Genomic DNA, 22678 nt, shown 5'->3' with positions numbered 1-22678 from the left:
CCAGCGCAGAGCAGAGGGGCAGGATCACCTCCCTCAATCTGCTGGCCAAGTCTCTTTTGATCCAGCCTTTTCCCAGTTTTTAAACATTTAATGGAATACTGCAAATTACCTACTTGAAACAGTACATAATTTTAGTAAAACATTAAGTGCTACCACTATGTTTTAATATTAAAATCAAGGTAATCACAGGATTACGTTAACAATGTTAACACAACTCACTACTCTGGTTTCACTAGAGCACATTTTTGCCACACCAAATGGCATTGCCTGTCCATATCATGAATCAGAAAAAGCTTTGCTTTTCGAGGCGCAAATGGTTTTCAAGTTGTAGCATTTTTATCCATACACTTCTGTAACACCAGCCACCTTTGGCTCAGGACTACGCTAGGTACCTGTATGTGCGATTCCTCTGGTTCACAGAAGCCGTTCTAACAGGGCTCTGCTGTGAGGGAGCCATATTGCGCGTCGGGCTAGGCACGTAGTCATTTGGTACCACCGGGGGACGTACTGGCTCCAGCGTACGATACGGAGAGTGACGCCTACACAACAAAAACCATATTAAAGAAGCAAATCAGATAGTACAGACAAAGCCACTTTTTGGTCTTTAAAAAGTTAGCTGCATCCTAATCAGTATCAAGAGTTAAAAAAGTTATTCTGTAAGTTTTCGATACCTACTTTGGAGGATGACAAAAACATTTAAGAATGTTCTTCATGTAGTTCTATTTCCAGATGTTTTCCTACTCATAAGCTCAGATGCATGTTCCATTCTTGTTTTAAAAGTAATCCGTATCTTATTTTAAAGGTAAAGCACTGCAGTCTGTACATACATACATAATCACTTACTAGCAAGCAGCGTTCCTTCTGCTTACAGCAAGTTTCCTAAGGACTTTGCCTGTAGAAGTTGGGTCAAATTCAAGTTCACAGTCTTAAAAGGAATTATTTTTCTTACACAGCACAAATCAACAGTGCCATGTACCAACTTTCCAGTTGTTTAGCATCACCTCTCAAAGCCACACAGCTGATGATTCTTCTCTAAAGCATGTTCATGTGTTTTGCAATGATACAAAAAGGTTGCTGTTGGGAAGGGCTGATGATGCCTATTCTGGCAGAAATGTGTTCAACAGTATGTAACCAGTGACGTGATCAGTGCAAGATGCTGATGTACCACCTGTTGACCTTTGTGGATGGTTAAAGCAGAACCAGGCAATCAAAACACACCACACGAAAATCATCTTTTGTTCCTGTTCACCTAAGCCCTTCACATGCTTGGTAACTGCACTTACCCAATAGTTCCTTTTCCTGACATTGGTGGACTTGGTGGCTTCTGGGTGGGTGGTGTTGTACGTGGCAACCCACCCATCTTCATATTCTGTGTGCTGACCTGCATGAGAGAACGAGGAGAGAAATGGCCTTCTCTAAGCTCAGCGTCTAGGGGGAGAGATGCCTTCAGCAATTAACTCCAAGTAAGGGAAGGTTTAAACAAACAAAAGATCAACTGAGAGGCCATGCATTCTATGTGTAATTTCCACTCTGCTGAAAGTCAAGAGTTGTGCTCAAAGGACTCTTTATTTCTCAGGGTTTTCAAAAATGAGTGAATTTGCCTTTAGGCTATCACAAACATTAGATCAGTGACAATACAGGCACTGTATCTGACTTGCTTAAACCTCCCAGACAACCTTTATGAACAAAGGCAGTTAGTTGATGTTGCCCTATTCAGCAGTAAATTTCCAAAAATATTTTTAAGTACTCTTTAAAACTATTAAAGCTTATCTAGTAGGCCACAATTCAGTATATTAATACAAAATGCACAAAAGTCAACATAATTTCCAATATGTTTCATTAATGTTTTAACATTTTCACTTATTTAATATAGTATTTATTATAAATATTACCAATACACATTTAAAATTATAAAGAAAGCTATATAGACAAAAATAAAGATGCACTTTTTTCCCACATCATATTTGTAGCAAATTAATCTCTAATAATTGATAAATGAATGTATGGGGAGAAAAATTATTTGCAGTGGTGTGATGTGACTGTAGTCACCCCTTCCCATTCTTTCAGGTTTAATTACTAACAAAGAAACTTTTATATAAAATAATTTACTGTAACCTCCAGAGAAAAAGAAATCATCTGCGTTCCTAGCTGACCGCTCAATCTCGGTATCATAAACAAATACCACCAATGGCATTTTGTTTACCTGTATGCTGTCAGCCAAGCACAATTCTCTCAATGCATTCACCATTATAGGAATCTGTATGCAGCCTTCTTAAAAGTCTGTGTTAAACAGCTTTTGATCTACAAATGCTCAGACTATTGCTTGGATATAGAGATTTTCAACAAACTAAAGTAAATACATTCATGTCTCTTTTTCTTTTGTTCCTGTTGTGTTTGATTTCATAGTTTTTCTCATTTCCAAAAGGTAAATCTTGTCTAATGTCCCATTAAAAAAAAGAAAAGCACAGTGATCAACACACTAGGAACATTTGCAAATATTATTAAAAAGGCAAATTACTCCTTCATAATTTGTCCATAACAATGCATTAAACCACTAACAATGCTCGCTTTTTTAAACTTATAAATATTGAGACAGCATAAAGAGAAATACATTCAGCATTCTAACTCTCAAATTTGATTTCCTAGCTCTAAAGAACCCCACTCTATCACAATTTGAATTACCTGGGAGGAAAAGAAAACCAAGTACTGCAAGCTTGGTGACTTTTCTGTTTTGTGTGTCAGATTCAAAAACCAAACATTTGGACTTAGTTGTGCAAAAGTGCTTTCCAACGTCAATTTAAGAAAAAAGTATTTTAAACAACATTATAAAGTCCTTTAAGCCAACTCTAAGCAACAAGAATTCTAAAGTTAATTCAAGTGAGGAATGGGGTAAGCACTGAACTACAATTACTTGAAGGGAAGATGGAAAGTGTAAAATGAAGAATATTTTATTCTATACACGGAATATTAATAGGTATCACAAAATCCTCTTTTTTTTTTCTTTTTTTTTTTTTTTTAAAGTTGCAGCAGCCCTTGTATTTCCTCTTTCATTAGAGACACCTATTTCACCCACCTACTTCAGTTGTAGAAGAACAAAACAAACAAACAAACAAACCCAGTCACCGCAACATCACTCATTACAGCTTTTCCAAAGAGCCCCTTAGGCCCAGCAGGACAGGGCTTAAAGGTGTCTTTAGACGACAGCCAGCAGCCCAATCCACGTGCATCCCAGCAGTCCCTGCAGGTGTTTCAGCTGGCCACTCTGGCTTCTGCCTACATAATGCCAGCACCAACTACCACTTTACAGTTAACAGAACATCCTAAGTATGTAACCTTACTTTCAAAAGTAATATTACTTGCATACAAGAAGTGAAGTGTTAGTCTTCCACTGGGCTACAGCAACATGAGAAGGGAAGGAAAGCACAGTTAGAGACTACAGCGACATTGCACAGCCAACAGTCAGCAGAAGCAATACTTGTCTGATGGATGCACAATTCCAGTTATTGACAGTTGCTTTTGTTATTACTGCTAACAAAGATGTCCCTGGCACAGGAAGGGAAGAAAGCTTCAGAAAACATGGCTGAAGAAAAAGTGACCCTTTGTTAAACAAGGAATTTCAATCACAAAGACTCAGTTCTTCAGAAAGAAGCTGAAAGATGGGGAAATGCACTGACAGCGAGCTCAGTTTCAGGCTCTTTGAAATGACTTTTCATGGTTGAAACTGAAATGCTGAGAAAACGAAGTTTACAGGACTGTCTTCAAATCTGCCAGGACTGATGACTTGAAGACCAGCTACTGAAAGTTAGACAATTCCATCTGAATAAAATCCCCTTTCACTTAGAGCCAAATAAATTATTTCAGCAATCAAAATGGACAGATCTCTGGAAATGCTATTACACAAGACACTGAAAGGCTACAGACTAACTCAAGAAAATAAAAAGAATCACTTTCAGAACCGTACTATAGGTAACCTCTTGTTGAGATACAAACACTGTCAGATTTTAAATTTTTCCCCTTTTGACTAAGAGGCAAAAAGAATAATTATTAATAAAGCTATTAACACCCCCCTGACCCTAACAAATCTTTACTCTGTCATTACTGCCTTTCTCATTTTGCATATATGGTTGCAAATATAGTTTGAGACAAAACCTCATCCACAATCATCCCTCATAGATGATTCTACAATCCAAAGGAAGCTCCAGAACTCATGGTCACATTTACAGTTGCTGTCAGTTTTCAAAAATCAGTGTTCCAGTCAGAATTCCCAAGTAAGCTGGAGCTTTCTAGATAAAAGTTGCACTGTTTCCGATGACATTTCCCCTGGTTCCACATAGCTCTACATATCCAGCTGCAACTAGCTTACTGGAGGGAAAAGCAAAGGAACACATCTGCCTGTTGGTGGTTTGTGTAACTTCAGGTCTCCACAGATACAAACCAACCACAGATCTAAGAGCTTGCAAATTCTTTTAGGAAACTGCATGGCAAAACAGAGCCTGCAACTAAAAATCACAAAGCAGCTCACTGTTGGGCTAAGAATGAGAAAAAATTAAGAGAGGCAATAATGACCGAGGCACAAAGTGTTGGAAAAAAACACTGACTGTGGTAAAAGACAATCCTGTGAACCCAGAGCAGCACTGCACGTGGTCTACACAGAATGGATAAAGGGATTTTTTCAATGTTTTGCCTCTTTCCAAGGAGGCAAAAACACAGAAAACATCATCCATTGGAATTACATGGAAGGACTCCAAATAATTCTAGGGAGAGGACACAAGTACTCACAGAAAGCATTTCTTTGACTGGGTACCTTACAGAAGGTTTTTTACTTTTTTTTTATTTTATTTTTTTTTAACATGCAGTAGCATGCTACCGGGCTACAACAAAAAAGTTCTAAGGACCAGAGCTGTAAGTCTGGCAGTGCTGGATCTAAAATGTGATGCTTTGCTGAGGAAGAAACTGCATAAGCAACCTAAAACAAGCAGCTCCTTGCTAGCAACACATCCTGGAGGATGCCCTGAGACTCAGCTCCACAGTAACAGCAGTAAAACAAACTTTAAAGAAACAAAAGGTCCCCAAGTGCCTGAAACAGACCATTCTGCTTAAAAAAAAAAAAAAAAAAAAAAAAAAGGCACTATTGCTTGAACAAGAACTGCAGAGGTATATGGCTGATCCGCACAGCTTCAAAAAACTTCACTGCAACAAAGATTCAAATCCAGAACACATTCACTTTTTGGCCAAGCATCTCATTGTTAGATTCATTACCAAGATAAAATGATTTCCCCCTAAAGACTGAAGAGTATATATTCCAAACCTCAGGAAGAAGTAAACCTAAAGTTGGACTCTGCCCAAAATTTTGTAAGAGCTGCTTTACTGTCAAACCAAATTTTCTAGATCTTTCAGGTCACAAAAGATTTGGCAAATCTAATAGAGCCCCCATAGTGATGCTCCACAGACTACATTCCGAAGACCCAAGCAGCTATCCAGCCTTCCTGAGCAATTCAATACCCGGCACTGCAAAAACCACCTGATGCTGAACAAAAACTTCCCATGCCTCACTTCATCTTGTGAAAGGTCCAGAGAGGACAGACTACACTTTTTTGCCTGTCATCTGCTCCCTCAGAGTAAACGCTTTGCCAGGTTGGGCTTGGCTACTTGACTAGTTATTCTAGAAATCTAATTAAGCTGTACATCCCTCAGTTGATAAACAAGTTGATATGGAAGAGAAAGTCTATATTTCAACCTTGTCTTAGCTAACGGCCACAAGTAAAAGCTTCAGCAAACAAGTTTACCTGCTTATACTATGTTTACTTACATAAAGTAATTGAAGAACCAAGTCCAGTAAGAACAAAAAGGCTTCAACAATGTTGTTCTAAATTCATGTGCTGACAGGAGATGGTGCAGATACTACTCCTCTGACTGGTAGCTGTAGTTTTCTTAAAAGTGTCTCTTAAATTTAAAAGCAAGCTATGCAGACAGAAGCAAGGTTTGCCTCATCAGTCAGTTTAATGCTGGAGCTCTCAGCCAAGACTAAGGTTTCTTTGTAGCCATAAAAAATAAACACAGACCAAACATTTCATATGAAGTCTCTCAAGTGAAGTAAAATTCATATCCACATGGAACTACAGTTAGTGGCCTTCTTTCAGTTTTCTCCTTTCAGGCTGATGCACTGCGACTATAAGGACTCCTGAAGAGTAACATACATCCACTAATGGGGTTCTTTTTAAACCCTCACAGTTTTGGTAATGAGGAGATGCCTGACATTTTAGCTGCCAAATGGAATTTACGATCAGGTTCACACCAATAAAATGGATAAATACTTCAACTGGTGTTATAACGAATAATGTTACTTTCATTCTAAACCCATGAAAAGAATTTTTAAGAAAATCTGAAAAGTAGAAGAGATTTTCCACCACGGCAGACAATGCACAGATAATGGCAGTTCACGCATGATCTGTAGTTACTTTTCTAGGATGGTCATTACTGGTTCATAACTGCAGAAGGCAACAAAGGGAACCCACAGTTTGCCCATTCCCATTCTAAAAGCATCATCTAGCATGGGCTGCATGCAGAATAAGGCCTGATCAGCACCAGAAGTATCCATTTCATACAGACAGACAGTAACAGACAGGGAGATCTATTTTATAACCCTCAAAAAACAATTAAACACTACACGACTCTACACCTTACACTGACATGAGAAGTCTCCTTTTATTTATTAAAAAATGTTCATTGCAGTCAGATGTGCTACATACACAGCAATACCTTACCACAGGTATCAGCTGGTCAACCCCACAGGGGCATCATTAGGATATCTAGCAGCTATTTAACAGGAATGTGCAGGGTTTTCTTTTAGCTTTTTAGTCACAGGAAATACTTAGTAATGAAAAACATTTCACATCAACTTGGAACTTCATTTAATTAATATTTTCCATGTGATGCCTTAGTATTCTACGCTCTCAAATGCAGTTCCCTCTTTAAAACCATGGCTGCCACTAAAGAAATTTCACTCCCTCTAACCCAAATGCCCAAACCAGATGCACTTCAAGAAGACAACAATGCCAAAATGCTCAATAAAGGCTACAGCCTATTTACTACTTAATGCATCCCAATGCTGGATCATGCAACTTCATCCACTTCTTGTCAAATTTTAAGGCTTTTTGCTGTTAGTACTGCAACCACTAACACTACAGTTTGAATATCTCTGAGATCCTCAGCAACTTCTCATACTCCAGTCTGAATTTCTGATACATTAGTCAATTAATAGCCTACCAGTCACTGAGTGGCTCTTCATATTTAAATACTGCTACCAGTTTCTGAAAAAATTAAGGATACTGCAACTTTAAAAAATATGTACAGATTTCCATTATTACTATTCTTTTATTTTACACACCTTTAGAGCCCCCTTATTGGAGCAATGCTTAAGCTGAAACATTAATCCCAATCAAATAATAACTCATACCGTATATAGGATAAAAAGAATATTACACAGGGGGAGGCTCATGTCCAGCTGCTAGGTCATCACTATTTTTTTAAAATGCAGTTAGCACAATATTCCTCCTCTATAAATGATCTGGTAGATACATTTAAGATACTCAATATTTTGCCACAAAGCTTTTAAAATGAACTGCTAGCTTCCTTATGCAAATATGTCAATCTCCATCACAAAATGTTTATCTGCAATGAAATCATCCAACAGATTGTCTGATACACAGGAAGGAGAGCAACGTTGTTTTAAACAATCTGTAACATTCACATAACCATTTCCCCGTGTGTAATAGTCTCAGAAGAATAAGAATGGTAATCCAGCCCTGGGATTTCTTACCTTAAATCTAAGCAACCACTTAATGCATAAATGGAGCAAATAAAAGAGGTAAGGAAAAAAAGCATTGAAAGGTTAGTTGGAACTTCAGGATATGAAGAGAAAGGAAAAAGAAAGAAAAAAGTTAAGCATTCAGCATCAACAAAATAATGTATCAGTAGATCATAGAAAGAGTGGCTAAAGCAGAATGTGTCATGAATAAAAGATTTTCAAGCTGAAACTTTCAATATATGTTGATCACAAAGCCCTTACATTAACACTTCAAAATTAAAGCTCAGTTGTCAGTACACTGTTTACTCGAGTTCTTACAGTACTAACTGTAAGTCACCATCCTTCAGAATGAAAAATAAGACCTTGATGGATTAATTTCAGAGATTATTTTTTGGAGCTTTCATTCCAAAGAATGGACGTATCAATACCCTGAGCTCAACTGAATTCAGTTCCCTGCATTAGCATACTCACAACCAGCTGAAAAAAAACCTCTAAATATTGATCTAATACATGCTGCTTCCTAGACAATGCTAGTAGTTAACTCTTAATCTGGTCCAATGAGAAATCTCCTGAACAAAGACCAAGAGTAAATCATCATGCCTTGTGCTTTTGGCATGAAGTCACACAATATCTCACTGGCATAATACCATATATTTTCTTTCCCCATAATAAAAATATCAGTACAAGTAATCCTCCCATTTTAATATCTTCTGATCTGTTTTCAGTTCAGCTGATCTGAACACATTGCACATCACATTACTTCAATTTCTTGCAACACCAAATGTAAAACAGGGCAGAATCTCAACAGCCGGGACCAATCTGGTTCATTCACTTAGCTTATAACAAGAACCTAATGTAGCAAAGAAAGCATAATCTGATTTACTAGAAAGCAGCCTTCAAGTTCAAAATTCCATGTTGATATTAACAAAAAAGAAATCACTGCTTCACAGGAAAGCCAGGTGTCCTTGTAGTGGCCAAAAAGATTGTCAATTCCATGAAAGGGCCCAGGAGGGGGTGATCCTCTCCTCAGCAGTACTGCTTGGTAATTGCAGAACCTTAATACAACTACACACCACTTCAAATGGATCAAACTTTTTTCTTTTCCATCCTCCTGACTAGAAAACCTCATGGAAGGAAAAGCAGAAGACTCTGTAACCCAAGAAACATTCAAAAAGAATAAAGCAAGTCCCTTTCAGATAAGAAGTTCTTTGTATTTTTGCAGCACTGTGGCTTCAGAGAAGCAAGATGATGAGGGACCACTTAGAATGATATAGTGGCATTTAAATTCTCTCCCATCATTCTGTAAAGCACCTTCTCCCAAAGAAATCACCCACCAATGTTTTGAACTTCCGAAAGTGACATAGCTAGTTAATAAACTGGTTAAACTATTTACTTCAACTTGGCATGCTGGATTTCTTGGCCAACGATGCTCCTGTTTCCCCTTTATTTTACTCTCAGTCCAGTTCACAATCATTTTCAGGGACCGCAATGAATGCATGCTACACTACTTTTTCCACTGTCTTGATAATAAATAACTCTGTGTCCCAGTGCTAGAGGGAAAGCCCTACAGCAGGAAAGTAGACAGAGGATTAATAATAACTACAACTTCAACACTATTTATTCACTAACTTGTCAAGTACTCATTTTAAGGGAAAATGCTCAATTGCAATATTGCTTTTAAGCTCAAGCAATAAATGACTATAAATAAGCACACTTAAAGCTAACTTTCATCTTTTTTCTCTTTCTTGTCCAGCAGGAGATCTAGTAAACTACTCTGCAGTTACTCAAGCAGAACAAAATTAACAAGCTCATAATAACACAACTGGACACTTTCGCCCTACCAACAAGAGGGTGGTTCCTTCTTCAGCACTGAACACAGGATTGGATCCGTATCTTAATGTTTGCTTAATGTTTCACTAACCACACAATGCTTTTCCAAGGCTTTTCACATTCTTTTCTAGATAAATACAGTACATTGCAAACAGTACATCTGGATGCTGTTTCAAGTATATCACAAGCAGAACAAATGGATGCCAATACACATTTGACTCATCAGCCACTGCATCACAGTGGGTCTGATTCTGCTACACTGAGGTAAGTAGAATAGCAACTATAAGGGTTTAAAGCCAGTGGGAAGTAACATTGTGTTGTAGAGCAATTAAAACTTTTTTTAATGAGTTCTAAAATAATTTCATTAAAGTGATCATAATTATATATATATTATCAAGAACAATATCCAGACAGAGTTTTGTCGACCTGCAGATATTCAGAATTTGAATAGGTAGTAGATCTTAACACAAGAATTATAAAATAGGAGCTATTATTGATATTGCAGGAGTTGTTTTGGTTTTCTTTGTTCATATTTTTTCTCTAAATTAAGGAGTTACTTGTCTGTTGAGAATCTGATTAAGGTCACAAACTGAAGTTGAACGTTTTGGTAAGAAATGGTGAAAAATCTTTTCAGTTGACTAACAGGATGTGAAGAAGACTTTAAGTAAAATTGTTCTGAAGAAATACTTAAACAGGACTGTTAAGAATTTGAATTTTAAAAGTCAGGTTAAGCAACTTGCTGTCACCTAAATCCAAGGTGACAGTTTGAACTGAACATCACAGACAATCCAATGCAGGTAGGTATCAAACAAAAAGAAATTCTTGTGTAGTTTGACTAGAAGAAACATCTTACTGTACCACTAATGCAGAGGCTTATAGATTTGTAGGTTTGTCACGTACAAATGACACAGCTTTGTGTTATTTACCTTTCTTCTCCTGGAACTTTAACCCTGTCAGTGTTCTCATTTCCATATTTGTTTTCCTGGCAGCACAGTTTAACAACAAGACAATGACATGCCTGCTAAGACTCTGCTTGCATTCAGGAAATGCTTCAAAAAAATCTACATACATGTAATCCCACACTTGACATGACTGCCGTTGTGCTGTTCTAAGAGTTGTACAGAACAGCCACCAATTGTGTCTTGTTCTGATCTTTACCCCGAAATTCACTTATCCTAGTCTTAAAAGACCAGGATCAGCCGGCTTTGAGCCTGGCACCACTATTCTGAAACCCTATGTGGCAAAAAAGTTGTAGAGAGCTCACTTTAGCAAAGCACATTACAAGATATGGGTACGACAGATTGACAGAAGTTAGAGAAGAGAGCAACTAGTACTACTTATGCAAACACTTTCTTCAGATGAGCTTCCAATTAAAGCTGGATCATATTCTGTGTTGCTAATTCAGAGAGAAAAGTGAGAGATAGTCATTAACCTTTCATTACTCAGGTATATCCTGACAACTGACCCAAATAGTAAGAGCAGCATCACACAAGAACACATTCAGAAGCACTGTAAAAGCTGAGATGTACAGTCCCAAATATCCTCAGAAATAAGATTCAGTGAGCTGTGAGGTTCAAGGAGAAAGGGAAGGGGAAAGAGTAACTGCAGTCTTGCAGAACTCCTCTTACACCTATAGACACACTGGCCAGGCAAGAAGAAACTGGTATATTACCATGAAAAACATCAGGTTATTTTGTAAATACACATAAACAAAGTATTTGCAGTTTGGCTGTTTTAACAATATCACCTACCTTCACTCCATGTCCAATATCATCTAGAATTGTATAATCAATAGGTTTCCTGATGTAGCGAACTGGTCGCTCCAAGTTAGCTGGTGCAATGATTTTGTGAGTTCTTGAGGTGTTTTTGTTTGTAGTCAAGATACCAATTTCTCTTCTAGCAACTTTCTCTTTGTGAATGTCCACCGTCTACAAAAGACGCAGTGTATTTACTAACAGTGGTATGCATTTGAATACAGAGTCAGTAGACAAAAAAAAAACCTCTAAATCAGTTCCAATGTTTTGATACTGAGCTAAACATATCACTATATATACTTGCTTACATCATCTTTGATTTACTGTTGAACCTGTCACCTCCAAACCTACACTAACGGCCACAAGTCCTTTGGATTTTCTATTACTCTCATTCTTAACAATTGAGCAAAATATTTTTTATTTCCTATGAATTTACTGACACTGATTTATACAATTCTATTAATTATCTTTTTAAATTCTACAACTGCTTCCTCAGCTGGTCTTTGAAATACCCTCCATTGAGATGAAGCGTAAGGATATCTTCCCAAACCTGAACTTCTACAACCTGAAAAACAAACTGTAAGCTGCTTTTCTCACACTAAGAGAGTTTGCTAAGCTAGCACTGGTAGCTATACAGCAGAATACAGCTTCTCTCAGACAAATCAGACAAGGTGCTTCAATCATTACAAACTCATTATCAAAAAGCAATGGTGAAATTTTACGTCGTTAAGCCCAGTGCCTTCATTTAGAATGGGTAAGGCTTGCAAAGAAAAGCCATCCCTCCCATAACACAAAAATCATACCATGAGTACCATCAGAGAATATCTACCTCAGAAACAAGGTCCTACTGAAAATTCATTCTTTGAAAACATGTACTTGAATTTTATTTATTTATTTTAATAGGAGAAGGAAAAAGAGAACATTATCAAAAAAACCAACCCATCTCTTGCAGGGAAAAAAACAACCCTCTTAAAGCAAGGTGCACAGAGTTGCATGCAGCATTAACCAAAAAAATCATCATCATCATTTGTTGACAGAACAACTTTGCCTACAAAAAACTTCACAGATGTGAACATTTTAGTGACAGGTTAAAGTGAGAAAACACTCAGAACTACCATCATTAATATTGTTAATCATTCATAAAATTTCTTCTGATCGCGAACAGTACCAGAGAGACTTCTTGTAGCCAACACAAATGCTCTGTAGCAATTATGAAGGAACAGGTACAAATGAGAAATTATTTTCATAACAAAAGTTTTCTGAATTTTACTTTTCTGTGGGCAGGCACTGGAACAGCAGGGTTGGCTACAATGTTTTACACTTCTGCTTGAGCCAACGATAACAGAAGCAGCAAAAACAATCTTGTATGTCTGTATTATCTATGAAAGTAATTCTAAAACATGAAACAAATGAACAAAAAACCACAAACAAAAGCATGCAAACAAAATAAACATACAAAACTCCCACCAAAATAAACAAACAACAATTCCTAAAAGCCGTTTCTTCAAACTCTTTCCAGAGAAGAATTTCCCCAAATGTTCAGGGCACAACGTGCAAGTTTAAACTACAATCTATCAAGATTACCTATTATTTCCCAGCAACTTATTTTCAACATCTTGCACCTTAGCTAAACTGAATCAATTAATACAGCTTTGTCCTGTCCATTTCTGCCACTTCTGGTACCACCTGCCTACAGCAATAAAGCTTCTACCAAAGCTACACAGCTATTTGTTCGAACAAAGCTACCAAGTAAACAGATTATTTAATCTTGGAATATGTTGGCAATCCTGTCTTTGGAAAAGCTCAAGTTCATTGGGTAACAACTGGAAATCTATTAGGGCAGTTAAACTACTTGGGATACATTCTCCATCACCCTTACAAAAACCCACCCAAATCTGGTCAACACATGAACCTTTGCAGAAATTCAGTTTGTGCAAGCTTAATTTAAGAATTAAGCTGCTCCACAACTAATTTTGCCAAAGTCCCTTCTGAAGTTTCCTGGGATGACCAGGTCTAGATACTATCCCCCAAGGGAACAGTGTGAGTCAGATTCTTCATGTCTCATACAGTGCTTATGGCACCAGAGCAAACAGCACATGCATATGTTCCAATCCAACACAGGAAAAAAGTACCATTTTGCATCAGAGTAAAATCTACTATTCATCTTCTGACGTATTTTAGTCCCTACCCTGTGCCAAACCTTCACTTTGACAGTTCAGCAGAGGGAGTGGTTCACATCATCATTATACCCAAGAGGTGGTCTACAAAAACTTTGCCTCAGCAGCTGGGGACTCAGCACAAATTGTTTCATCTGTTTGTTTTGTTCATCTTGGTTTTTATAATCTAACTGCATACATCTGTAACAACTTGAAAGACAGTTTTACGTTTAATACCACAGAAGAATTCCATTCTTTACTGCTATCTCAGACTTCATCTGTGATCTAGACGTGACACTAGAGAAGCGCAGAAACATTTTATGTTCTCCGTCTCATGGGCCTCTGACCACATTTGCTGAAAAGTTAAACAACCCCAGCTGCTGGAGCAACTGCTTCTCAATTGCTATATAATGTTTCAGATGTACAGCAACATCACAGTCCTGCGGCTCTGAATCAGAAGTTTATTTCTACCTCAGATGCTATGTTCTTAGAGCTTTGGCTTCAATCTACAAAACGGAGAAAGTAATTCAGCACAGCGTTGGGAAGTTTTTCTTACCCTGCATTTCAAGTGCATCTCTTCAGCAAACTTAATCATGCACTTTTAGTATTATATTACACAATTATCTACAAACATAAGGCGAATGAAGATATTTAACACACGTGTTATTGTAGAGACAGCATCTTGGCACTGTGGAAACTTGTTTCCATGAATTATGAGAGGGTTTTATTAATAATTAAGTAGGAATTGTAAGAACATTCAGTTTCCTTAAGGACTACTGTGATAAACGAGGCACGACTTCAGTAACAAGCAACAAAAAGCATAAAACCTGATTACAACCTGAAGCTCATCTAACAGGGGTTCTCCTGCATTATGATTCAGAACATCTCCTTTTTCTTTAGCAGCAATGGGATGATTGACTAAGCTCATTAAAACAGCATCCACTTCAGGCAAATATGCCCCAAATTGTATTGTGTCGGAAGGTTGTTCAAAAAATTTCATTTTCTTGATTAGTTGACTACTGGAATTATAAGATCTTAAGACATTTGTATAATAGCAGAAAAGAACATTAAGCTATTTAATTAGTAGAAAACACAACAAAGATTAACCTGCTACTAAAAATCAAAATATTTATCTACAGCACAGATAATTGTTGTCTCCAATACTAGCATAAATCCCTTAAGAAAAATGTCAAAAGAATATTTATTCACTGATACAGAAACTTCTATTGAGAAGCATCAATTTCAAATGATTCTCTTCAGAAAATCTCCAAGAATATGACAAAGTGTGTTTCATTGTTGGGGGTTATAGCTGGATTAGCAGAACACTGAACTTGTGAAGTCCAGCAGGAGCAGCAGATGGGATACACTCTGTACTTCCATAATTTAAAATATTATTGTCTGATAAAAACTTTCTAACTCCTGACAGTGTTATGCATTTTTCCCCCCATCACTCCAGTAGGCAAAAGCACTTACATAATAGAAAGTTCATTAAAGGCTAGACTCATCATTACCATTTTTTCCAAATACCCTCCATAACATCTGCAAAAGGCAATCAATGGCTTAAGGAGAAAAACAAAACTAATATTATTCACCACTTTACTTAGAAGTCAGAGTTTAAAAAAAATATTTATTGCTGTGAATGAAATTTCCCAGAATACTAAGCTAGCACACTGGAAGCCCAATCTGTTGTCAAATTTCAGAAACAAAAGTCTCCACAGCCTTCAATTTTTACACTACTCAAAACATCCTAATTTTCAATTATCAATATACTGTCAGTTTGTTTGGGCTTTTAAAATGCACTTTAAAAACACCTTCTGAGAAAAGGCTGCTTAAGCACAATGATGCTAAGTTGTTTGGTGAGTTGTTTGTTTGGTTTTTTTAAATATAACTATCTTATTTCAAATTAGCTTGAAAAGTGGACTATTACTTTAAAATGAAGAACTGACATCAGAAATGTGACATCTTTGTTGCTTCAACATATTTAAATGTGTTCTGTACAGTAGGAGGTCATAATGACACTAAGATGCTGAAGAGCTACCTACCCAATTAAGTGGTAAAATCTACTGTGCAAAATTAGATTTGCAATGCCATTTTCAGACAAGTCTGTCTATTAGAACTTGCCACTTTTAGAAATGTCTGGCTACACATAATTCACAAGAAAAAGACAACTGAAAACAGTTACCAGCCTTCACCGACAGCTCAGTGGAAGATCCAAGGGAGCTTCCATGCAGAGACCACCTGGCTCACGCACACTGCTGCAGTTCAACCAAGCACCATGTGCTGACTACAGAAGAGTTCAGCCTGTGATCCATTCGCTGCTCATGACTGGCAGCACCATGGGAGACAAATTCTACAATAAGAGGATGAAGCAGGTTTCTCCATCCTACAGCACCACTGGGGACAACACATCACTCTTACTGTATTTGAACTCTTTGTGACAGAACACTTGTTTATATAATTACCTGCAGAGAATAGCTTTAAAGCTCAACTTTCTCACTAAGAGTATTTTATAACTAAATCTGACCAAATCATATGAATAGTAAAACCTGAAAATCTGCAAAGTTACTTTAAAGAATTTGGAGATGATGTTTCACAGCATCTGCTAACTTGAAAAAATTTTAACAGAATTTTTCTAACGAGTATAAATATTTATACAGACGATCTGTATTTAGGATTGAAATTATTCAAATATAAAACAATGCATATTATCTATTACTGGACAAAGATCAAGAAAGCAAGTAAGAACAGATAGATTCATCAGGCTTTAAACCAAAACAAAGTAATCTAGATTTTAGACTAACAGGATTTAATCACTTTCATTAAAATGATTTCCTTATGGAGGACCTATATGCAATTTGAACATCCACAAATGGTCATCAGTTTCTGTCTCGGTTCTTTGATTAAGTTGACATTTATAAGGAAACACAAAAAGTGACATAAATTTGCATTCTACGTACGAGCAGAGAACTAGAATGCTTTATCCTCTGAAGTTATTGCGACTCTGAGTTGGAGCTACATTTAAGCAAAACAAGCACTTCTGAAAAAGTTTTTTTTTTTTTTTTTTTTTTTTTTTTTACTAAAACCCAAACACTTTTAGCAAAACACCAAAGACTTGGGTTTTGCTCCCCTCTTTGGAGCACCTGCAGGATTTTGAATGAGAATCAAAAGCAGGGCTACACAACTACATATCATAACCTGAACTAGTGTTTTCTAAATTTAAATCTCACTGTGTACTGACCAAAGTATTAGTGCAGTAATGTGCTGCCAAATGTGAGCAGATGGTAGTCACCAATCTGTTCTATGTTACTGATATCATTTCAAGTCAGAGAGAAATGATAATTTGGCCATGAGGTATTATTATACCCTGAAATATTTAATGTCACTTGACAAACAACAAAAAAAAAGATGGCAGAAATTTTCCACAGGTTTGACTTGTTCCAGGAGTACAGTCAAAGTTACTGAACTGAAATTATTTATTACATAGCAACTGTGACAAAAATAAATTTTCTAAAGAAAAGTAACTACTGAAGTTGAGAATATAACACAATATCAGTATTGTCAGATGGACCCATTTCTGATGGCATTAAATACAACTTAGTCTTAAGTTCCTAGGACCAGCACACTTCATATAAGTGTCTGTTCTGATATCACTTCTTCCATGAAGATTTGGGGAGCATCCTATATATGGATAATACAGTAAACAAACAAAAAAGGCAATAAAAACAACCTTCTGTTTTCAATTCTACAGAGATATTTAAAAAAAAAAAAAAAATCAGAAAAATTTAATTTTGCTTGGTTGTACAAATGCAGAGTGTAACAGGTACTGATAACTTAGCATTCCATTTTTAGTAACCACGCCTTTTGTACAAGAGACAAAAACATGCGATCTAAACATGTCAACCTGCATAAAATCCAGGTTCTCAGAAGGAAAAAGTTAAAAATGCCATGAACCTTTCCCCAGAATTGCTTTACAGAAACTGCGTGACAAATATATTTCATGTATCTCTAAAATAGAAAATCCACTGAGTTCAAGTAGTTTTATTCTGTATTCCATGCTAGGCTCTCAAATAGCCAAAATACCTGTCAGCTGGCACTAGCCTCCTAAGAACTGTATACATGCACCCAGGCTCACCCACCTCACACACACGCAGAAGTATATACACACATCCAAATCACAGAATGACTTGTGTTGGAAGGGACCTCAGGGATCACCAAGTTCCAACCCCCCCCGCCAGAGGCAGGGCCACCAACTCGATCTGACACTAGACCAGGCTGCCCACAGCCCCATCCAACCTGGTCTTGAACATCTCCAGGGATGGAGCATCCACTGCCTCTCTGGGCAGTCTGTTCCAGCACCTCATCTCTCTCTCAGTAAAAAACTTCTTCCTGACATCCTAACAGAAATACACAGCAATGTCAGACACAGCATGTACACAGCCCATACACATACAGTCACGCAGAGCAACTTGTGACATTTTCTGGAGAAAAAAATACATATTGAGTTAAGGATTACAAGAACTATGCAGCAGAAGAAATGAAACTTCTGAGGTTTTTTCTAAAGATGCAGCCACATGAGATGGCTGAAGCCATCAAGTAGCGTGCCACCAGCAGGAGGGAAAATTCAGGCTGCCCCTTTCTTTGCACCTGCTTGGAATTCATCTGACCCCTCAGTAAATCAACTTGGCTCATTAAGAGAGCACAAAATGTTGCTGGTCTAGTCCTCCACCAGTTTAGCAGCCCTTCCAGCACAAGCAAGTTAACAGATCTCAATCCACTTTACAGACAGAGTTTCAACTTTTGGAGAACTATAAGAGAGATCATCCACAAGAGAGAAGATGAATCTCAGGTGGAGAAAACATAACCATAAAGGAACAAGGCAGCCAGCTACAACATTTTCTTGTTAATAGATTGCATCCACCCACTCTCACTGACCTACTGATAAAAATAAACTTCACTCATCTGTTGGGTGTTTTTTTTTTTTACAGTTCAGTAAGGAAACCAAGTAACTGTACACTAGTAGAAAAACAGAAAGTTCTGTATCATTACTCTTTCTCCTTTTAACCTATCTCGGACACGTAAACCTCCAACAAGAATAAACTGAGAAGGAATTATAGATTTGTTATCAAAACTCCCTCATCAGTGTTGTGGTCACACATGGCTTCTTGATAACAGTAAACCACTTTATTGTTGCTCTGTTAAACTGCAGTGACAGGCATTTTGTAGCCGTACAGAAACTTGAGACGTTAACTTTGCCATCTATTTGCTCCATTACAAATTATGAAAAGCCACATGTGCTTTTACCATCAGATGCCACCAGTATGACAGCAACAGGTAAAGGGAAAAGATGACAAGTATTGTTTTCCACCATCTATTTCACTTTTTAAAATTTATTCTAAAAATCTGCTGCTATTCAATACCTCATACAGGAATACAAGAGTTGGAAAGGATAATCCATCTCTTAGCATAGTTTTCTGAATTTTCCATTAGCTGTTTACCTGTGCTTTTCACTTTATACACAGAACAAACAAACCCATTTCCAAACAATAAACTGGCCTCAGCTACATATGCTATGTAAAATATTCACAATAATACAAGCATAAAAAAATAAAATAAAATAAAATAAAATAAAAAAAAAATCACACAGACACCATTCCTAGGTTTAATACTAAGAGAAATGCATCCCCCAGTTTTAAATCTAACCATTTTTCTTCTTCACAAAATGTCAGGTAAGTTGCACACTGTGAGTTTTTACTTGCTGTATAACTTCAAGAAAAGACAACAAGAAAAATCAGGAAAGAAGTCTCACTTGTGAAATATGGTTGATCGAAGATTCCATGCGTCGAAGTTGAGATGCCTGGATATCCAGCATTTGAAGAACATTGTTTGCCAAAGTGTTGATCAGATAGGCTACGCTTGCTAATGACTGGGTTGTGTAGGCTTTGGTTTCTTCTAGGGCTCGCTGCTTATCTGCTGACTGAAAGCAGAAATAAAAGGTTTATTCAGTAAGTCTCTTGCACAAAGATTCATGGAATTAACTCATTTTGCCTTTCTTTAAAGGACAATGAATTACAGAATTCAAACTAACTGTACATAAAAGCTACCATTTTTCCTCCTTTACATTTTTTTCCACTACACAAAAGACATTAACTTTGTATGTTAACAGTTTCAGGACTTTATAAAAGGAATTAGGATAGTATACAACATGCTGATCTTTTCTAGGAACATTTTCATATTTTAAAGCACAACTTCTATCACACTTCCATAAAAAATTTAAAATCACTCCAAAATACTTAATGCTCATCATAGTTGCAATTTGGTTTGTTTCTCCAATGAGACAAGAAAACACTCCTATTACAGAATTCAGGCTCCCTTTTAAACTTTGTACATATTCCTCATCCCTCTCAATCATACTGACCCCACTATTGCCACAAATGGTCATTAAAAATGGAGGCACTCAGCCACTGTGAATTAATTACTACTATTCCCTTGAAGTGGTAGCTGAATTCAAACATGAATGGAATCACATAAGTTCTTGTTGTTCTCCTAAATGTTTTGATCATTTTCACTTTGTATTTTCTTCTGCAAAGAATTTGTATGACCTACGATTCTAGTAGAAGAGCACTTAAAATATATAATCTGTCAAACCAGAGGATCCATATATAAAAACAAATTTAATTTCAAATACCATGAGAATTAATGAGCTAAAAGCCTAGTCCTCAAAGCATTTCTCCTAGAATTAGTTAACATCAGTAGAAGCTAACTCAGCATAAAGAATACAGCTTAATCCAATGCTAAAACACACCAAATGAGACACTAATAAAATTCAGTTCCTGGTTTGCTAGGGCTAGGGATACAGTGAATTTCACTTCAGTCATCTTTATCCTCCTTACAGGCCAATGATGCTGTTGCTGAAGTAGCAGGTGACAAGTGCTCTCTACACCCACGTGCCATTGTAATACTCCATCTTACAATTTCTTTTCCTTTATATATTTTTCACAAACATTGAGTACCAAGGTTCAAGAAACATGCTTTTATTAGAGAGGGAAATTAAAATAATTCTGCATGCTTCAGCACAAGCTGAATCTACCATCCATTTGACAACATGTGCTTTAAGGTGGCACAGAAAGCAACCCTACCCTTATTACAGGAAAGTCATTCTTGTAGTATGAAGTATTTCATCAGACCTTGCACTAAGATCCTCAAAAGCAAGATTTCAAGGAATAAATAAATAAATAAATAAATACCAACACCACAACACAAACACAAGCATAGGACTTCAATTAAATGCCCAAAAATGTTCAGTACTCTTTGCAAACCAGTCATGGCAATGGTCAGCCTGCAACATTCCTCCTCCTTGCTGGACCCACTAGTACCACTTTCCATTCTGCTTCCCAAAATGAGGACAGCAGCAGAGCTCCTATGGGCTGCAGAAGGGGCAGTCATCATCATATCATGCCTTCTCAGGGCACAATATGATGATGATCTCCAAGCAAGGATGCATGTAATGGCTCACACCTAGCCATAAAGCCCTTAGAAAAGTACAGTCTTCAAACCCCATTTAAGAATTGCTGACTTTCAGCCATCTGGGTAACATATATTTTATCTAAAAGAACTCCAAACTTAGCTTAGGAACTCCCAAACAGAGGAATACAGAACTCTCTGCATCGACTCTCACACCATCAGCATCTAAAACATGCTCTCTTCCCACTCGTAACCTCAGCTCAGCCTGCTAATACCACATCAGTGAGCACACACACCACAGGACATTTTCACAGCTATTCAAACAACTTCTGAATGGCAATAATAAAAATGACCAGAAGAGTGTCAGTTTTGCTCTGCAGCTGCTACTGAAGCCTATTTATAGAAGCAAAAACTGCTGATTTACATTAGTACACTCTACATCCAGAATAGCTGAGTAGAAGCCAGCAAGCACAATTTGCTTCATTAATAGCCAAAGTGTTTGAGAACAAAAAGAAAGCAATCTATCGTTTTAGAAATTATGAGCCTCTGCTATGGTTTTACTGCTTCAGGAGGTTCAAACATAAATCCAAGTTCCAACCTAGTTCTTCCACTGATGTACACCCAATACTCAAATTCAAGTCACTTCCATTTACACCCTTTCAACAGGGAAATTGTTTCTCAAAAGAAAACCTACAAACACATCTGGATCCATTATACACACAAAATCCCTTCTTATTGAGAGCCACGTTTGGGTGTTTGGTTGATAACCTGAACAAATATGATTTGCTCTGCATGCCATTATACAGAGTCCCCAGTTCTCCGACACAAAGTTTGAACTTCCCTTGAACTTCCAGCTTCACCTCGCAAGCAGTACTAAGAAGATATCTGAGCATCACAGCTGGATCACCAGGAGATACAGCCTTCAGGAGATACCACCTCTGGATCATCTATGTTTGCTGTGCCATCACCAATCTGCAAGCAGCAGCTTAGCGTCCATCCTGGTAGCATTCTTCTCCCCCACAAACCCCACCCCAGGCAGTCCCCCCTGAGCCATAGCACAGTGTACCTCCCTCCAGCTCTCAGCCCTGAGAGCTTTGCTTTCCCTCAGCACAGAGCTCTCCAAGAAGGATGTGCCACCTGCTGGCAAGAGCCACCAGCCCCACTGCAGCGGGAGCAGGATCCAGCACCGAAGCCCCAGCCATAACACTGCCCAGTAATCCGTGGAAAAAGTTTCCAGTTTGTAGGAAGCACCCACTACTAATACACTGCTTGGCTTCCTTGAAAAACAAAACAAAATTATAAGCTTGATATATTACATGAGATGGATTGCCTTAGAGCTACAACCTAGACTACAAATTCAGTCAGCAAAGGTGCAACAGTACATGCTTGGAAAAAGTCATTACTAGTTACCACTTCAATATGCAAGTCCAAACTAAGCCTAACACTCTTCAGGAATGACAGTGCAAATCTTCACCAGAAAATACTTTTTTTTTTTTTCCCTCCATACCAGAGTGTATAACAGAGTGCACAACAGTAGAAAGGATGTAAAATTCAACCAGCAGCAAGAGCAAAGCTGACCGTTTTTCACTGCAGGATGCAGTGCCGATGCATCACTTTTTTGAGCCACCCTGAAATTTACATTTACACAGCACAATCACATTAGCAGATTT

At 37.5% G+C, this 22678-nt stretch overlaps 1 protein-coding gene across 8 annotated transcripts in view; it reads right to left on the bottom strand.

Annotated features, from left to right (window-relative positions):
• The window catches only part of ABI2 (abl interactor 2), a 65281-nt gene that overhangs the window by 13971 nt on the left and 28632 nt on the right, over positions 1–22678 (bottom strand). For 6 of the 8 annotated variants that reach the window (XM_042874270.1, XM_042874271.1, XM_042874273.1 and 3 more), the window contains exons 2-5: positions 19354–19521; positions 11389–11565; positions 1284–1381; positions 393–539 (exon numbers count right to left, since the gene is read on the bottom strand). In XM_042874270.1, the coding sequence (XP_042730204.1) occupies positions 393–539; positions 1284–1381; positions 11389–11565; positions 19354–19416 (485 nt within the window). In that variant the 5' untranslated portion in view covers positions 19417–19521. The remainder of the gene's footprint in view (positions 1–392; positions 540–1283; positions 1382–11388; positions 11566–19353; positions 19522–22678) is intronic. The other 2 variants (XM_042874267.1, XM_042874269.1) reach the window with 1 other exon arrangement.

This window comes from Lagopus leucura, unplaced genomic scaffold (genome assembly GCF_019238085.1).
Source record: "Lagopus leucura isolate 7727_CA_CO unplaced genomic scaffold, USGS_WTPT01 Super-Scaffold_100012, whole genome shotgun sequence".
NCBI lineage: Eukaryota > Metazoa > Chordata > Aves > Galliformes > Phasianidae > Lagopus > Lagopus leucura.
This window is presented reverse-complemented; position numbering and strand designations above follow the sequence as displayed.